The following is a 19,003-nucleotide window of genomic DNA, read 5'->3' on the forward strand; positions in this document are numbered from 1 at the left end:
GATCTTTGAAACAGAAATTTTCAAGATTTATTCCAAAATGTTTCTATTTTTTTGACCATTCAAATACAGAAATTCCCCGTTTTTTTTTTGTTTGTTTGTTTTTTGGTCCAGATTTACTTTTTTCTGTCTACAGTGGCCATAGTATGCCATCGTAACCATGGATTTAGATTCATACAATCAGAGATTCCTGTACCCGTTTTCCTCTCTCTCTCTTTCTGGGTCTCATCCACAGACAAAAATCTCTCTGTTCAAGTTCAAAGGAGGGGGCTTGGCTATAAGAGGCGACAGTCTCCACCACAGGGCACCAGAAACAACAGATGGCCACTCCTCTGAATGCCTTCTCCCCCATATCTGTCTATCCTCCTCCGACCCCCCGTTTCTCGCTCTTCACATCCCCCTCCTCCCTGTTTCCATGTGTTCCTGATTCCCCTCTTCTTCTCCGCTCTGTGGCTTCAAACAAACCATGATGCCCAATCCTAATCATTCCCTGCAGTAGTAGTAGCAGGAGTAGTAATATTTTCTTTCCCATCTTCCTCTGAAGTCTCCCCCCACCTCTGTCGGCTCTCCTTTCAAGTGGAAAACTTAACCCTTTGTCCATCCCCTCCAAACTCGCTCCTCTAATTTTTTCCACCCTACTGAATCCAAGATCCGACCGACCTCTTCCCCACAAACTCCTCTTCATCTCCGTCTATGCCTTCCTTTGTACTCGCCGGACACCTAAAACCTCATCTAAAACCCCCTTTTTCCTCAACTCTAACATCAGAGGTTTCTCTCTTTTGTTTCCACTTCTCTTTTAGCTCCAGCTTTCATCCTCATTATTTGCCCCATTTTTCCATACATATCACCCTCGTTAGAGTGTCAGCATTTCAACAGCCCAATGTGTTCATCTTCATTTCCACTTGCTTTTGCCAGTATGTAGATTCTTTTCTTGCAGAAATCAGACCATTAGTCACAGGAATTTCCCACTAGACTGAGGTGGTACCTATATTTAGTGGAATCATGAGGGTGTTTCACCTTACAAAGAGAAGAAGGTGAAATGTTAGGTCATAAATGTCTCACACCAAGAATGAGAGTAATACCCAACCACAATGACATCTGTTCCTAATAAATTTCTCAGAATTGGTTTTAATAAAAATCTGGAGGTGTTTTTTTAAACTTGTGTTTTACTTTTATTAGACTCAGTAAGGGGGAATCCAATACTAAAGGAGGCATTATGTACTTTCCACACACACAGTGCCATTTTACAGCACAATGAAGCAACAATGTTACCTTCAGTTGTTTTTAAAAAGCTGCATATATCAAGCATAACTAAAAACAATTTTGACTTTGCAATTTAACGCCTTGAAATTGGGCCTCTGTCTCTAAGAATCTCCTACTCTTTCCAAAACTCCCCCAATCAGCATGACATCACAGCAATGCTTCTCCATTATGCTGTTTGTAATTGTTGTAGTTCGTATTGAGCCAAACTCGAGGCCCAGGGGCCAAATCTGGCCCACCATAAGTTTATTTTGTGGCCATCTAGACTTTAGTGGGAGGCAAAAATAAAACCTTCATGACAATAGTTATGTGCTGGTGGTTTTTATATGTATGCTGCCAAATTATATCAATGTGAAAAGATGTTCAATATTTAATTTTAAGAAGAACTCATCAAATGCAGACATCTATCAATATTTTACCAGTTTGTAAATGCATTATTTTATCAATATATTCTGCTGCAAGCCATTCATGATCTTGATATGATTGACACCCATGTCTTAAACGATTGCTTTTAATATAAACACATTAATTAGCCATTGTTCCTAACTTTTGAACACAGTTGCCTTACTTTAATGGCGTGTGTATTTTGCATTTTGGAGAAAGGCCAAGTGAAATGGTGAAACAGCTGCAAAAGTAGAATTTGTTTTTAATGTACTAATATCTTCATCAAGAATATCAAATATGGTGGAGGCCAATAAATGTGTGAAAAACAAGCCTGAGAAAATGAAAAACAATAAAATATAATGGATTTACATCAGAGAATGATGCAACAAAATCAAAATTATGTGCAATTTTGTGCAATTCTGCTTTATTCTAAAGACTAGCAGCCATTACACTTTAACTAAACCAAAATTGTTCTTATAAATTTTCACTCAGACAGGCTTCCAGTAATTCAGCAAGAGGTAAATACCATGATAGATGACAGTATTTTGTAAAAAGAAGTCAAATTTGTAGTTGTGAAATTTCCATCAATTTAAACATGGTAATTGCTCACAACTTTTTTCTCAAATGATATTCTAACCTTAAGAACCCAATGAGTCAGAAAAGTCATGAAAGACCTACTATCACTTCTGTAATTTTCCAAATTGGGTGATGATGTGTGAAATCAAAAATGAGAGGACATGAGAAGAAAATCCAAAGGATCTAAAAGATCAGCATAAAAAAAAAGAAAAAAACTTCAGAGAGGATAAACAGGGAGGTAATTTCCGCTCTCACCCACCTTAAAAACATCAGAGAAAAACCCGGAGCCAATCCACTCGCAGGTGAAGTCATCAAGGCGTGTCAGGCAGGAGAAGGCACTGATAAGGGCTCTGTAGGAGGACGGACACACCCTGCCCACCTGGATGAAACAAGAACAGTTGAAAAAAGTGGCATAATATTCATGCTCCAAATTCCAAACTTTCCTGGTTATTTACAGCCTCTTGCTTCATAATAAACTCAAAAACTTGAAAATAAATGGTAAAAGATGGAGAAAGTTAGAAGGGAGATGCACACACTGGAGCCTATTTAACACAGTTTTCAATTTAAATTATATTATACAGTCTCTTATTATCATTTTATTCATATTTTACCTTTAAATTTACTGCCGGTTCACTTGTATTCGCCCACTGAGGTGCAATATTTCTATTCCAAAGCATATTTTTGTGATTTTGCAGATCAAAATCTGCAAAAATCCATAAATAAATTGTTTAACCAATGGATTAGAATCACTAATTGTTCATTTTGGATGTTTGCTGTCAAAAGCACAAATCACTAAAGGATGTTTTCCATCAATAAACTTTACAAGTCAAAGAGTCGTCAAAAAAATAATTTTGCAGCTAAATTATTGAATAAATGGACATCTTAGCTCAGCAGCAAAGATATTTATCGATCTTGTTTGTTTTTCAACCATCACATTGGTGCAAAGTGCTACAACAACCTTTCAAGTATTTCAGGAACCTCTAATCATTCATGCAACTTCTTGAAAAAAAATACTTCTTTATGTGGATGCCAAGACATTTTAACACAATAAAATGTATGTAATCAAAACTGATTGAATAGACTATGGAGTTAATAAGTAAGAATTACCAGTCTTGCATATATAGCTTTATAAATATGTATTTGAGCTTCACAATATGTCTTGCCAACGTATAAAAATTGTCGGGGATTTAAGAAATTCGGCCTGTTGAATGGAGACTTCCTGCAGAAGAGAAAAGACTGTTCAAGAGGCTGAAGCTCACAGAGTGCTGGAAGCACAGTTAAAAAATATATATATATTAAAAAAAGAGGAGTAAGAAAATGTGGGTTTTATATCACTGCTGTGAATTTTACCAATAATATGGCCTCTGAATGGCTTTCTAATACAGTACAGCCCTATTATTTGCTTTTTATTACAAAATTTAAGAACCAATATGGTTCTTTTTTAGGTTTTCATCCAACCTTTACAAGAAGAGCAATAAAATGCTCTCTTGAGTAAGATTATGCAGACTGAGTCCTTTCCATATTGTGGAAAATGGAGAAAAGCAGTTCGCCCACTTCAAAAAACTCATTAAAAGGAATAAAATATATATATATATATATATATTTGTGAAACTTTATTTTAATATCACATAAAAACAGTGAACTTCAAAAAATTGCTTGTTTCTATTTCATGCCTGCTTAAAGTAATTAAGAGTCGTTGCTGAGAGGGTAAAACGCCACATGAAGGCTCAGGGTTGGAACCACCTTTAATATTGAATATACAAATATTGATCCAATTTCACAAAACCTTACAGAATTCATACACAATAATTGCACTTCTCTTTTTTTTTCTACTCAATATAGAGGGATTATTGATCGACGTCACACTGCATCAGCACCCGCTATAACGTGCATGAAAAAAAAACCCAAGAATATTCACTATTTAAAACTATTTTTAATTAGGCTAATAAAATTATTTACAACTCGCAGCCAGATCCTCTCTCTTTGCCTGGCGCCACTTACGGAGGTTTTATTTTTAACACTGCCTCCCATTCAGCTTCCTGAACTTTTGATTTCTGATGACTTAGTTTTCTGCCTGCCTTGATGACCGCAGCTACGTGTTTATTTTCCATCTGTTTCCATGGTTTTTTCTCATCATTTATTAACTCACCTGCATGAAACATGTTTGAGTTATTAAGGCGTCTCCCATTCACAAATGTCAATTGGGTAGCATAATTTGTTTAATCACGGTGTGGCACATAGTTGTAGTACGCTGTCAACATCCTAGATAATGTTAAAACTGCATGACAATGTGAGCAATCATAGCAACCGGTGGCAGTATTTTTACTCCACTGCTGCCTCAGCCATTCTTGATCTCATCTATTCCACACGGCTTGTAAAGAAAAGTCATTTTTATCGATGTACATAAGCTCAAATTCTGCAAAATTCTTTGCTAATTTAGACCATAGAATCTGTGAAATAATGAAAACAATTCCAATCATCAATACGAAAATATTTTCAGCCTTATTTAATTTTAAGATGTTATTAATATTTTAACAGCTTGTTAAAAGGTTTAATCAACATAACCAGCACTTTGGGAACATTCATAATCTTGATACGACCCAAAATGAAAATGATTTTGACTCCCCTACTCTATAGATTCAACTTTTGTGAATGGAGTCTGATAAGATCCTTGGCCTTTATAGCACAAATTAGGCTCAACAGCGTCCATCACATCCATTAAGTACCAAAAGGTGTAAGAACTGACCTGTGAGGGTGGGCCCATCTCGCAGTTTCCTATGCCTCCGGTCCCATCCCGGTCCTCCTGGAGGCGTTCCGGCCATGTTGGGAACCCAGCAATAGAGTTGCGTTTGTTCCGGTCCATGGTGATGTAAAAGAAGCTGATACCAGTGAGGGTAATATGGGCCTTTTTCTGTAATGTACCCACATGACAAGAGGAATAGAGTGTCTTAACGGTGCCGAGGGTTTCACGGCAGCACGGTGTGTGTTCAGTTTGAGTTGTGGTAGGAGATATATCACACACATAGACTTCAGGTTTTACTTTTTTTTCTTATTTTACTTTGGATGCCTCTGTTTTCCTTTATGGTTACCAACCGGCCCAGTTCCTCACTGCTTGTGCATGAATTGTCCAAAACGACAAGATCTTCACATGCTCGACAATCCTTGAAGAGCTGGGGAATAAAAAGATAAATATGAAAGAATTAGTGCTTTGTGAGACTTATGCTTCAGAAAGGTCAATGCTTATAGGATCACATACATGCAAGTAAAGCTAAAACGGAGGCAATAGAAACAACTGAGACGAAACCCTGGATTAATAAAACAAACGTAATGGTTGTAAAAGGGGCCGATTGTTCAATTACAGAAGATAAGCTGGGGAAAAGTTCAAGTTTTGGACCTTTTGCCAGCCAAAACAAAGTCAGCAGGGTACAAAGAGGAGCAGGAAGGGAAGCCCGTGGCTACAGCACTTTTTTATTCCCAATGTAAACAATGTAGCTTTCATAATCTTAAAGAAACATAAGATTTACTCTTTAATGCAGCAACCTTTTCCCCAAATACAATGACTCATCAGTTTTACATTAATGTAGAGCTAATACAAGATAGTCACATAATATTATGTTAGTGTATAACAAACTGTTTAATGTTTAAACAGATGTTTAATATTAACTGTATAATAAGATCTGTGCTGTGACAACTCCTGTCTCTCTACCAAGTGACTTGCGTCACTTTTATTTTTAACATTCCTTAGAAAAGTACAACTAAAATAAAACTGAAATGGTCCAAATTTCCATTTACTATGTCAGAACTCAAAGGGAAATGAAACAGAAAACCCAGGTGCATTTCTAATCTACATTAATCTTTCCTTTAGACATGTTAAAATATAACTTTCTACGTAAAAATATAAATAGAGCATTTAGGTCAAAGATCACATTTCAATTAACTTGTGCAACTTTGTCGACTTGTGTCACATAAAGCTGATGTGCATTATGATATTTAAAACCTGAGGCACAGTTGGCCTACTACTCAATTGCTTATCTTCTTACTTTAGTTAAAGTAAAGAATCATGTAAAGTTTAATCTTCCTGCAAAATAGTTAAGCATGTGAAGAAAAAGAAAAGGAGGAAAATATAACAGATTCAGCTTAAAAGTGTAAGAAGGAATACATGTAAAAACTCAAGTGAATTTTATAAAGACTTGAACACATCAACAGAAATATACAAACTAGGATTGTTGCTGCAGGACAGCTGGATGGCTTGAGAGACCCATTTCTGTAGCAGTCATGACCTAAAAAGGATTCTCAACCTCCTCTTTCTTTTTTTTAAGTATTTATTTTATCAATGACACTTCATTTTATGCCTTGCTAATATGGTACAGCAGAAAAAACAAAATTTTTTGGCCTGTGCCAAGACAAACACAAGCCCAAAGTACCAGGCATGAACTTTCCTGCCTATTTTCCGAAAGGCTTCAATCCAGACGCAAAAACAGAGACACATTTAGTGAGGAAGTGAGCGAGTCGACGAGAATAGGTCAGCAAATAGAACATTAGCTCACTCGTTATTCATAACAGTGAGCAGCAGCCAGTAAGAGATTTTGTTTTCACACCCCTTCATCAAGTGCTCTACCCTTTCTTACCAAACATGAGCACAAGTTTGAACGTTGATTCCTGCAAATCCACCCATCACTGCTTAGTAACTACAGCTTAGGCTTGGAAACACTATCAGCATCACGTTTTTCAAGTTTCTAAATCTTACAAACCAATTAAATTCACCATCATATTGTAGCTACAGTTTGAAATCATTATAATGAGATGGAATAAATGGAGTTTTCCTCTTTTTGTTGCCCCTGTTTCTGTGCTGAGAGAGAGGGAGAGAGACACTGAACCTAGTTGACAGGAAATAAAATGTCTGCAAATATTACTGATTACAAAGCAAAGGAAAACAAGACAGTTAAAAAAAAATAAAACAAAACATGGTGGTGACAGCATCATCCTGTGGGATGCAACCAATCAATCTTTAAAAGGTGTTACGCCGTTTTAAAACCAGAGTGGGAAGCTATGCATGTTACGCAATCAGTTTTGTCTCTATTTCTAATTGTAAACATCTAAATAATAAAAAAAAACATAAATATAAAAAACATATTTGGTTTGTTTTCTGCTTAATATAAATATCAATTAGTTGTTATATATATATATATATATATAGTAGAGCCCTTAGATAATTTTCATAGGAATGGCCAGACCAGACCAGTAGATTATTTTTAATTATTTTATTTATTTTTTTATTGGGTTTTACATTTATGTCTTCACTGAAGATGATGAAGTTGTATGCCTTTCTATAAAATGAACATAATTTTCAGGGTAGCAAAGTAGGATGGCCAGCATTTTTCAAGAGGGAGCCATGGCCCCTTCTGCCCCCCTCTTAGGAACACTACTGAATAAATAAATACAATAATACTGAGAAGCTGTAGTATTTCTACTACAAAAGTATAATTTGGTAAGAATCTCGTGCCATCTCATGCCTACTGTAGAAGGTAAAAACATTCTCTGTAAATAAGGATTACTTCAGTTTTGAGGAAAAGATATTACCTTTGCTTTTTAAAAGTAACCCCTTAAGAAACACTGGAAATTCAAACTATGTGTGGCTAAACTAAATTTAATTGAATCTTAAAATAATCTTGCAAAAGAAACTGACATTCAAGCAGCCCTTTTGTTACCATAATCAGGTTGTATATAAATAGAGCAACAATCTAATTAAGCTATGCAGAGAATGCTGGTGTTATTTAGACTTTCCATCACGCTGTTTTGCAGACCAGAGGTTTTTGCAGCATCTTACAAAACACGGACCTCAGCATGTTGTCTTGGGCTCCAGCAGAATCGCTGCAGAGTAGGGGCGGCTGAGAGCAACAACAAGACGCTGAAGTAAATCTCTGACTTCTGACAGATATATAAATGTAGAACGACAGTTTATGGGCCAAAAGAACCACTAATTGGATCATTCTGCAGTATGTTTTATGTACAGTGGCTTCCTAGAAACTACAAACTTCAAAGTATTTTACTGGGACTTCATTTGGCAGACTAATAGAAAGAAACATATATGGGATAGCTGTCAGCACAAGTAAAGTAATAAACTGAAACTAGTTTTAATTTTTGCAACTATAAATCTAAAAAGTGTGCATTTGTGTTCAGCAATATTTACTCCAATACCCTTGAATAAAGGCAAGATAATTATGCTGAGTTTTGACCCGGTCTTCCCTTTTTGACAATTTGAAAGACGTTCTGGTTATTGTGATGCCTCTAAAGATATTTTAAGGAGATAATCCTGCTGTACGTGGTGTGGTCAGAGTGATCCGGTCCATTCGGACTGCTCAAACAACACACCAAAAAGTCAGGTAGACATTAGTTGTCTTGGTTTTTTTCTCCATTTGAAATAGTCCACAATCATTCTTCCTCGTCTGCCATGTTAATTTACGCTAATCTCTCGTTTGCGCTCGAGAGGTTTTTCATGATTTTCCATCTGATACGTTAATGTTGGTGAGTGAAGTCTGTCTATGTGTGGCATGTTTTCTGTACACCACATACTGTAGGAACAAAACTCATATTTATGATTTTTTTTAATTGACATTCATGGGGATTTCTCAGGTTTAGAAAATCAATTGACAATTTTTAAATCTTGCTATGTGAACCAGGCATAAGTAAGTAAGTTCAACCAATCGTTGTGTTGTGCAGAGATGTGATGTTTTACACAACGAGCAGAGAACAATGAAGGGCTATATTTGGATAAATAACTGTTCTGATCAGGAGTCAGCAACTTTTTACAATCCAGAGTCATTTAGCTTTCCTCCTACAAAAAACGCATTTTTCTAGACCTATAAAAATGTAAGTGCAATAAATAATGACTATAAAATTGATTAGCTCACTATTAAAATTGAAGAAGCAAAGTTTTTGTTTTTAAAACCAAGAAAAACATCAAACTTTTATGAGAAGAGAATGGATGCATTTCTTGAATGAATGCTCAATATTTATCCAAAAATTGAAAAACAAGCATCATTTGCAGCCCAATAACAAAAACACTAATTTAGTAAAATTATTCCTTGAACTTTTGGTGCCAATTCTATCCAAATATTTCTTGAAGAGCTATTAAGTTTAGCCTTTTTTTTAACTTTCTGTACACAAACTCTGCTCAGTTCTATGATATTTTCCACCAAGTAATTAAAAGCTACCAATGAGGGTTCGAAGAGCAACATGCAACTTCACAGACCTCTGCAATACACAGTCTGCAAGATTCACAGGGAAAGTTTTTGCATTTTTCATACTGGCAAAGATCCAGTGATGAGGAATTCATATCATGAAATAAACAAGCAAAATAAGCTCATATATCTCATATGTGTATTTATTTTACATCTATAATAACCCTCACTTGTGTTGTTTCAAGTGATAAAATACAAATATAGGCAAAAACCACCCATGTTGATTACTATATTTGTTTCCAAACTATACCCTGCTGGCTTCGTATTCCAATGGTATGCATTTAGAATACCACACTAAAGGGACACTGGGTGGAAAGGGTGGAAATGTAAAAGTCTGGCTTTTTTCTGTGTAAAATGTGGCCTGTTGCTACTTCAAAACAGATGGGGCATAACACCAAAGCAGCCTCAGGCCAAATACTGTAGCAGTAGTTGGAGAAGGGCGCTGAACAGCTATCCAGCTGTGTCCTAGTGGATTACAGGCTAATGGGACATGTCATCAATAAATCAAAATATAAGTGATGTTATGAAGGTTGCAGCAAATAGTTTAATGTCACTGCAAAGATTTAAATAACTGCAGGCCAGTGGGTTGTATGTTTCGTTGTAATGAAAAATGTTAAAGAGAATAAAAAAAGATTTGCAGGTCAATCTCCCAGCTGCCATTTCTTCTTAAATTTCTGGATGTATACACCTAACTAGTTTAATTCTAAATTACCAAAAACTTCCAGTAAGGTTTCAGGAAATAGATTGGTTATCAATATGAAACTGGGAAGATTTTTCCTCCTGTACAGCTGTTAATTCTGGTGTTCCTCAAGGACCCCTCTTGGGACCAGTTTGATTCACGCTATGGTGCTGTGATGTCATCTTATTTTTGTTTTTCTGTCCAACCTAAATGTATCAAATCATCAGGCAACTTACAGTAACAAGCAAAGGTAATGAGTAGTGTAGATACAGAACAGAATTTAAAATGTCTTTATTCATGAAGAGTGTACATAAAATAGATGCCCCCCTTCATAGTAACATTTTCTGAGAAACAACCAAGTTTTATTACTGCCAGACCTGGAGAATCAAAAAGTGAATGAACCTATCTGACCAGAACTACAGACACTCAAGAACCAATGAAAAATAAAGCAATTGACAGTCAGGAAATGGTGACAAAACCATTTCTATGGCTTTGGGAATCCAGTGAGGTGCAGCGAGAGCCATTATCCACAAATGGAAAACACATGGAACAGTATTGAACCACCTCAGATGTGGCCTGACCAGGCAAACAAAATTACTCCAACAACACTAACTTATGTAATGCCCTGCATGCCTAACCAAGTTCTATCAAGGTCAGTCTTCATGGTTTAACAATAATTAGCCGACTGGTTGGTATTCATCTAAAAGTTAAAACTTACACAAGAGCAGGTCTGACTTTTACCAAAAACTTCTTAATCACCTCAAAGACCTTTCAAGAAACTGTTTGTAGACCAATGAGTCAGAAATGTGTCTTTATATGAGGGTGTGTTTCCTGATGAATGTGACATAAAACCAATAAAGCATTTCAAAAAAAGGTCATATTGACCTTTGAAATACGGTGGTGGTGGTGTGATGGTCTGGGGGTGCTCTCCACTTTGGTTGAGCAGCAGGCAACAACACACAAGCAAGTCCACCTCAAAAGACAATGTTTTAGAGTGTCCTAGTCAAAGTCTGCACTTAAATCTGATTGCGAAGATGTGGCATGACCTGAAGCAAGCATGAATGCTTGAAAACCCTTCAATGTAGCCGAAACAAAACAATTCTGCAACTAAAAGTGGGGGAGAACTCCTCCACAGTGATGTAAAAGATTCATTAACAGTTATCCCAACACTTCACGGCAGCTGTTTCTACAAAGGGATGCCAAACACTTTGAGGATTAGTCAGTAGTGGTGCAAACTTTGAAAACAAACCCCTTAACATACATAAATTCCTACTAGGTTTCCTTGTCATTATTATTGTCTCAGGCTTTTTGCAATCAGTCATTTACTTTACTGTCACTGAACAATATTGTAATCAATTTTTTTTAATGTGCTTTATAAATCAAGTGAATTTGGTTTGAAAAGAGGAGATAAATTAAATTGGCGTTTTTGCCGCTCCTCATGTTCCTCCTGTACACACAAATCAACAATAGCAAAACATTTAGCAAGGTCACACAAAACGAAAAAGCAAAGCAGTCTGATATCTGACCACAATCAACTGTGGTGAACATATACTACTTGCAAGTGAGCATGCCAGTCAATATTCAATGGCTTACAAGTAATGAAGAAACCAATGGGGCGGGTAGTAAAAACCTGCCACTACCTGGATGTAAATGACAGCAATTACACGACTGGGTAAAACACCGCTAGACTGTTAATTTGCTAAGCGTATAATACAAACTCCAGGGAGAAAATGTAAACAAATACCAGAGGCAGTGGCCATTATTAAGGTTTGCCCCTGTTAGTGTTCAAAGTTTTACTCACTTAGTTTTATTTCACGGAGGAGTTTCCAGGAACAGTCCGGGCTGGGCTCCATGCCTGTACCCGGATACATTTCTGAGAAAATCACGAGCTAACTTCGAAACACCGCAGCTAGCTCAGCGATAGCGAAAGGGCTAGTTTTGTCAACAAAACTGAAGCGGAGCGAAGAGCTAACACGCATTAGCCCGAGAGGGAGAGCCAGCAAAACACGCACTTAACAACAAGTTGCTCCCAACGACGGCTTGGAAGTCCTTTTATCCAGCGGTTGAACACCGAAATCTAACACAAAGTTTGCTCCTGTCGTTAATTAGTCTACGCATTGGTAAAGTGTTGCGGTTTTCTTATCCGCTCCTCTGATAATATTTCAAACGACTGTCGGTGTTTGACAGCTCCGTCGTCTCCCTGCTCTGACTCCGCCCACTTTGGAAGGGCATGTCTGTCAGCCAATCAGCGTGCGAGCTGCTTTGTCGCTTTCGCAGTTGGAAATGTGCTAATTAAGGTTTAAATAGCTGGAGTTAATATGGTTAAAAGATTAAAGAGACACTGTTGTTTTCCAGCTTTTTGTCCATCTATATATTTGCACCTGTGTTGTACAATGCAGAATAACGTTTCTAGTTAGTTAACTTTAGTTATTTGTGAAGACAGTTTTAACTCTAATCTTAATATTGGAATCTATTCTTAGATGTGGTAAGTCTGCTTCTTACAGTCTGTAGCTGTATTTTTATTTGCAGATTTTGCTTTTTCATGTTTAGCCGTGTTAAACTCATTGTTTTTACTATTTACTGTTATCTACATGGTACATATTAAAGGTGCTCTATATAAGACTGATTGCGAGTAGTTGCTCTTTTTAGAGCCATTAGTTCACGTCTTCACTAAAGTAGAGAGGAGTGAACTTTGGTAAATGGCAGTAAAGCAAGATTGGGACCTTCCAGACCAGTAATTAGGTTGCAAGTTCCCTCATGCATTACATATGTCAACACCATCTACAATAACACTTTGGGGAATTTTGAATTTTATTTTCCTTTGTGGTTGACAAAATATTTAGGATTTGGAATTTGAATAAGACTGGTCATTGTTTGTGTGTTTAAAACACTTGTCTACAAATGATATATCTGATAATTATTTATTTTACTTTGTAAAACATTCTTTTCAATAATATGGAAATGCAGCCCCACCTAGTGGACAAAGATGAGAAGCACTATTGACTTTCATAATGTCATATTTTCCTGGTCAGAAATTGTAGCCAATCAAGAGCGCCGAAATACCTATCACGTGATCATGACCGTTTCCTGTTTCTATTGTATTACACATCCATGGTTTGGCCTCAAATCAGTAAATGTGAACTTTTAAGGTGAGAACTTCTGCTGCTGTTGGATTTGTAGTCGCATATAAAAGCCTTGTAAAAGCCTACTGACGTTGCGTCAGCTAGCGAAGCGGAGCAACATGGCTAACAGCAGCAACAACAACAACTGTGTGGCTTTCCAGAGCAAGCTAACCTCCATAATGGAGATGCTGGCTAAAGCGGCCGTTATGGAAATCAGCAAGCTGTGGGAGGAGGGTTTCGCTGTGGTTCAGGTGGAGCTGCTTCGGAGAGAGAGCGAAATTAAAGCCCTGAACAGAAAGCTCATATCAATGGAAAACGAGCGTTTAACGGCTCTTTCTCAAGCAGCAAAGTCGTCATCTTTACCAAGGAGAGAGCAGCAAAATAATCTGCCGCCACCTGCCGGTGAAGGTAGGAACAGCAGCTACAACACTGGAAGAGTCCAAGTATTCTGACTTTAATATCTAAATATTTAAAGTCAGAAATCATTTTATAATGGCCCTAATATTTTTGCAGCTATATGCATGACATAGAATTTTAATTAGAGAATATTGTTGCTTCCATGGTAAGAGCAGTTGTAGCTCAATGAATTAAAGCGATGCAATTTATTTTAGTAGTCATGTAACTTGTATTAACCTACTTCAGTAATTCCATTCAAATGGTAAAACTAATGTATTGATTTTTTGCACACACTGCACAACATATTTCAAGCATTTATTATATTTCCAGAAATTATTTTTGATGTTTTTAGCTGATAAGAACCCAAAATTTAGTTTAAGAAATTAGAATTTTACATTTAATAAATCACAGATTTCTGCATTACAAATTCTTATTTTGTTGCCATTATGTAATACTCAAATTTTTGGTTTTTATTAGTTGTAAGCCATTCAGTTTAACATACATAAGTGCTCAAAATATATCACTTTGTTGTAATGAAATAAACTTCAGTTTTGATTTGGAATACTGAAATTAAACTTGCAGTGAATTTATTTAAATGAGTCTGAATTTTTCATGTGAGAAACAGTGTAACACATGCTCTACACATGATAAATGATAGTAATGAATTTGATTTAATTGGTACAATTGATTTAATTGGAGATTATTCATTTTGTTGCTTAAACATTTCATTCTCATTAAGATGGCTTTTTCTTTTTTTATTTCAGGGCTTTCAATAGAATCAGTGCAGACACTTCCTTCAGATCAGAGCTTTCGAGATAAAGCAGACTCTTCGGAGAATAATGAAGCACTACTACCTGTTCAGATGGAAGACAATGAAAGTGCTGCAAAGCAACGCAAGTCGGATCTCTGTGAATCCGAAGATAGAGATGATGAGGAATCTGTAGTGAAGTTGGAAGAGGATGATGACATTGAGATCGTGGAGCAGGAAGTCGATTTGAATCCCAGAAGCAGCGTAGTGGGTCACCATGAACGACTCCAACAATGTGCTGAAGCGGCACCAGAACAAGAGACCCAACACTGGGTGTCTGTTTCAGTGGGAGACAGCGACACGGAGGATGATTCTGACTGCTTCTTCGAACCAAACCAGCTTTCACACAATCTGGACTCAGAAATCTTACTTATTCAAAACTCTCTGGACATCTTTGATAACTCGGCGGAGGTTGCTCATTCTGATCGGCTCGCAAGGGCCAGTGGGACTCTTCAAGGTGCTTCAAGTAAATCCAGCGCTCCCTTGACTTTCAGCCAATCAACGCCAAGTCAGCAAACATCACACCATGCAGAAAGAGAAACAGCTGTTGGGTTCTTTTTAGAAAAACAATGGCGAACTAAAAACGCGTCAGCTTTCAACCCCGACAGGAGTCTGTTTGCTTTAAATGAGCCGGAGTTTAACAAAACTGTAGCGAGTCGACGCATCAAAGAGAAATGGTACATCTGCCCTTTCTGCGGTAAAAGCTTCGACCGCATCAGCCATCTGCAGATCCACCAGCGAATTCACACCGGGGAGAAACCGTACACATGTGAAATGTGTGGCAAGAGTTTTTCCCAGAGGAGTAACCTGCGCACTCATCAACGAACTCACAAGGAGGCTCTTTCTTAAAATGTTTTAAATCAAATACACAGAAGATAATAAAAGCTAGAATTTACTGTATTTCCATGATACTGGAATATTGTAGCTAATTTTTACTGTGGAACTGTTTTACAATGCCATTGACATCTTAGCATTTGAAGATAAATACTAATTATTTTATTGTGATTGAACATCCATCTGTTTTTGTCATTAAGAAAAACATTTTGGGGTTACAACTAATTATTTTTGTAATTTATTTTGACTATTAATCAATTAATCAAATAAAAATAAGTCTAACTTTGAAGATTTTTAATTTAACCAGTTAAGCAAATATTTTAAATACATTAAAAGATGCAAATAATTGAATTACTTTTCTGAATGAAAATAATTATATAGCTGCAATAACATTGCATTTCTTCAAACACTTGTAGTAAAAGGTGAATGTAGATCTAAAATCATGCTGTTTACTAATATGTTTATTTTTTGGATTAATAAATGGATAGAAAAAGGTGCTCAATAAATATTTTACAGTTTTAACCAGGTGAAACTAAAAATGCAAATTGAGTTCTGGATAGAACATATTTAATGACGAATAAGGTTTTTTATCTGTTAACAGATGAAAAAAAAAAGTTACTGACTGTGCTCTTGAAAAAGCATCTGGAATGACATTATCCTTCCCCTTTTTCCTTTGATGAATATCCAAGGAAAAAGTAATAATGACCTTCTCACAAGTCTCTGATTTGGGCAGCAAAAAGAATTCAAGGTCAGAGGATTATGATCAGTGAAAACCGTTAAAGGCCCTGAATCTGCTCAGCAGGTAATGCAGACTGAAAAAGTCTGTATTGTGGGGTCAGCTCTTTGGTCCTGACCCAGATCATTCTGTGGAATAGACAAAGGAATATTAAAACAAAAAGAGGACGTCTGTTTATCTACTCTGAAGTCCTGATGTACGTCACTGGATGCTTTCATTGCTCGTGTCACAGCACATGCTTGAAAAACTTCAGGGTGCGATTTTTCGTTTTCATCAGGGCCACAGCTGATCAAAGGCCCTGAAACAACAACTGGAGACTCTGGTTGATCAGGCCAGACTTTCCCTCAGCTATATTGTTCCCCAGAATAACAATGACACCAACCAAAGGTAGCACAGGTCTCACACCCATCCTTACTTCTCCTTCAAACTCTGAATGAAGCATGAGTTTATGTACTGGAACACAAAACACACACATGCCCATACCCAACACAGGTATTGATAATCCAGAGTCAGACTCATCTGAAAAAGACAACACTGAGGCCAGAATGAAGGAAACGTATGAACCAGTATCTCTTAAGATGGTAACTGGCACCCTGACATCACTCCCAACTAGAGAAACTTGTCCTTCAGTAAGAAATGGTTTGTAAGAACTCAAATCAGGTTTTCCGACAAATGGCACTTCAGTCATTTTGTTAGGAAGGTTTAAAAAAAAAAAGCTGATGCAGCGAGTGCTGCTGGTTTAATTAACGGAGAATTAACCTGAGTTTTTTCATATCTTGAAAAAAAAGATATGAAAAGAGTTTAATTTTTATTTTTGGGTTTCAGCAAAGCACAGTCTTTCTTCCAATGACCCTTTCTGTGACAATAATTACAAATTTTGTCCAGGTCAGTTACTGCAGTCTGAAAAATAACCTCCAGAACATGTTCAACACCAGTTTGGAGCACTCATCCAATCTGCACGCTCTCCACCTGCATCTTTATCTGTCAAGACAAAATCATCACCAACACTGCAGCTTCTGATACAGTTTTCACTTTCTGATCATTAATGTACATTGCAATGCGTTGCGATACAGAGTTCTCAAATTGTTCCAGAACCATTAAATACTTAGAGGTCACCAAGTGTTTTAACCTCAGAGGAAGAGCACAAACGATTGAATTGAATCTCCAAATCCCTTGCAAACACTACATAAGTTTTATAACCTTTTTTCCAGTTTCTAAACCCGTCTGTATGCTTCAGGGACCAATTCATACACCTTTAGTATTGCAACTTTAACCTTCGCATAATTCTGGCCATCATTTAAGCTCAACATAGAGAAAACTTCATTTTTGTTGTTCAAAATCCAAAAGTTTAGGCTTTACAATAGGAGAACCCAAATCTTCAGGCCTTGAAGGCAAAGAAAAAAAAAACACTCATTTCAATTAAGTTGTTCGTTAAAATTGCTTTAACGTTTTCTTTCAACCGTTTGTCACCAACACTTATTTTATAGTGCTCAGCAATCATTACCAATTCTACTGATGGAGATTTATTAAAGTCTTCAGGCATTACTAAATTCTTAATCACAAAACAGTTTCAAAATTTTAAATAAATTGCTGACAATCTGTGCGAAACAAACCAACCAACCTGAACCTCCCCTCTAACCGCCCATCAGAAACTAACTAGCTCAACCCGAGTCTTCAGAGATCAGGGACGGTGGGAACTTATGCACTAAATACCAGTAGAGTGGAAAAAGGGGAGACACGCTGAGGCCTAAAGAGGATTCAGTTCAGATCAGACATACTTCACTGCACAAACCAAACAAACAATCAACACTTACCAACAATCAACTCATCAGATAAAATGAAAAACAACTCACCCCAAATCAGAGAAAGAGAAGAAAAAGGAAAAACCTTCTCCAAAACTAAACTTAAGATTCCCACACCAGCTTCCCAGTTACATTAACAAACCAAAAACGCAAAAACATAAATTTGAACAAGCCCCCAATTTGTTATGGTCTGGCTCTAGAACCATAACAAATTAAAGGGAAGCAACACATGGGATCACTTAAAATGAGATTTATTTAACACAAATCATAACCAGTTGGAAAGGAAATGGGAGAGAATAACAGAAACAGAAAGAATGAGCTGCTGGTGCATCTTAAGCTGGATCTGCTGTCGTTCTGGAGTCACTAACCAGCTGCCTCCACTTCCAATCAGCACCAATTAGACGTCCTAGATGTTAAGGGATGTTAAGAACCCAGAGGAAAGGCCGTGGGCCATAACACATCTTAAATGCAGTATATATTTAGTTAGCTGATGAGTTCAATAACTGATTAATCACAATTAATCTCATCAGTCCTAAAACATTTACCCGCCTTCACCATCTTATATGTTTTCTAGTCACTTGCACAATATAAAAAACAGTTTAGCAGTTTAAGATCTAGTCTAGTGGTTGTAAAGGTATTTCTTATATTAATCAGTAAATGTATTTGGAAATAATCAATGTTTCGCTTATCAATTCACTGATTTGGTTTGAGGGCTTCCTGAAATGTTATTCTGTAGACAAGAAATTCACCACAAAACTAGAAATGTATGAGGGTAAATGGAAGCCATAAAGTTTGTTCAAATTAAGAAAAAAAAATAGACTGAAAATTTTGAAACAGAAAAATGGAAAAAAAAGAAAAAACAGATTTAAAACTGGAAAAAAAAGATTAAAAAATTTTGAAACTGATAAAGAATCTTTTGAAGTTGAAAAAAGATATGAAGCTGAAAACAATGTTTAACACCACTTTTCATATTTAAAAGGCTTCTTAAGGTTTATATTACATTTATATTGTACAGGATTGATCTGAGTTTTCAGCTTTGTGTCAAATTAAGCCAAGCCCATTGCTGTAACGGTAAAGGGCTTGGAATTTTGAAACTCATCTATTTATCTTTTTACACCCAGCTAATTTATTCCCAGCCCAACCTGCAGCCAAGCATATAATCTCCTGG

General features: G+C 36.6%; 2 protein-coding genes across 2 annotated transcripts in view; one reads left to right on the forward strand and one right to left on the reverse strand.

Annotated features, from left to right (window-relative positions):
* The window catches only part of tesk2 (testis associated actin remodelling kinase 2), a 34,144-nt gene extending 21,799 nt beyond the window's left edge, over positions 1 to 12,345 (reverse strand). The window contains 3 exon segments of the mRNA XM_055058235.1: positions 2,477 to 2,596; positions 4,964 to 5,387; positions 11,939 to 12,345. Coding sequence (XP_054914210.1) covers positions 2,477 to 2,596; positions 4,964 to 5,080 — 237 coding nt within the window. The 5' untranslated portion in view covers positions 5,081 to 5,387; positions 11,939 to 12,345.
* Positions 12,346 to 13,220: 875 nt separating this feature from the next.
* On the forward strand, positions 13,221 to 15,656 carry LOC129378003 (zinc finger protein 287). The gene is made up of 2 exons (XM_055058236.1): positions 13,221 to 13,667; positions 14,420 to 15,656. Exons 1-2 carry the CDS (start codon positions 13,379 to 13,381, stop codon positions 15,310 to 15,312), a joined length of 1,182 nt encoding a protein of 393 aa, XP_054914211.1. The 5' UTR covers positions 13,221 to 13,378; the 3' UTR covers positions 15,313 to 15,656.
* The last annotated feature ends 3,347 nt before the right edge of the window (positions 15,657 to 19,003 follow it).

This window comes from Poeciliopsis prolifica, unplaced genomic scaffold (assembly GCF_027474105.1).
Source record: "Poeciliopsis prolifica strain line A6 unplaced genomic scaffold, Auburn_PproV2 SCAFFOLD050, whole genome shotgun sequence".
NCBI classification, from domain to species: Eukaryota; Metazoa; Chordata; class Actinopteri; order Cyprinodontiformes; family Poeciliidae; genus Poeciliopsis; species Poeciliopsis prolifica.